The following is a 759-nucleotide window of genomic DNA, read 5'->3' as shown; positions in this document are numbered from 1 at the left end:
TCCCCTCTGGTCTTCTTCCCTTACTACGTTCTCTCTTCCCCTTTTTACCCCTCTTCTCCCCGCTTTCTCCTGTCCCTCCTACGCTCTCTTTCCCCTCTCTTCACCCTCTCCTTCCTATGCTCCCTTCACCCTCTCCTTCCTATGCTCCCTTCACCCTCTCCTTCCTATGCTCCCTTCACCCTCTCCTTCCTATCTCCCTTCACCCTCTCTTCCTATGCTCCCTTCACCCTCTCCTTCCTATGCTCCTTCACCTCTCCTTCCTATGCTCCCTTCACCCTCTCCTTCCTATGCTCCCTTCACCCCTTTCTTTCTCTCACTCTTCCCACTCCTATCTCCTCTCTCTCCTCTCCTCTCCTCCCCCTCCTCTCCCTCCCTCCTTCCCCTCCTCTCCCTCCCTCCTTCCCCTCCTCTCCCTCCCTTCTCCCCCTCCTCTCCCCTCCCCTCCCCTCCCCAGGACAAGGATGGATTGATAACTCGCGACCACCTCCTCACCGCCCCCCAGCCGCCCCCCCAGCTGGAAAAGACGGTGAGTCCAGAATCCAAGGTACTTTTTTAGACTCCACTCCCCCACCTCACCAACCCCCCCCACTACCCACCCCCACAGTACCCACTCCCCCACCTCACCCACCCCCCACACCACCCACTCCCCCACCTCACCCACCCCCCACACTACCCACTCCCTCACCTCACCCACCCCCACACTACCCCCCCCACTACCCATCCCAGTCCCTCCGTTTTCGGTGGGGCTACCGCTGGGTC

At 60.6% G+C, this 759-nt stretch overlaps 1 protein-coding gene across 1 annotated transcript in view; it reads left to right on the top strand.

The window, feature by feature from the left end:
* LOC119587862 overlaps positions 1–759 on the top strand; it is a gene marked incomplete at its 5' end in the record, with an annotated part of 13,833 nt that overhangs the window by 3,727 nt on the left and 9,347 nt on the right. Inside the window, 1 exon segment of the mRNA XM_037936565.1 lies at positions 455–526. Coding sequence (XP_037792493.1) covers positions 455–526 — 72 coding nt within the window.

Source organism: Penaeus monodon, chromosome 23 (genome assembly GCF_015228065.2).
Source record: "Penaeus monodon isolate SGIC_2016 chromosome 23, NSTDA_Pmon_1, whole genome shotgun sequence".
Lineage (NCBI taxonomy): Eukaryota > Metazoa > Arthropoda > Malacostraca > Decapoda > Penaeidae > Penaeus > Penaeus monodon.
The sequence above is the reverse complement of the archived record's forward strand: the minus strand, read 5'-3'. Positions and strand labels throughout refer to the sequence as shown.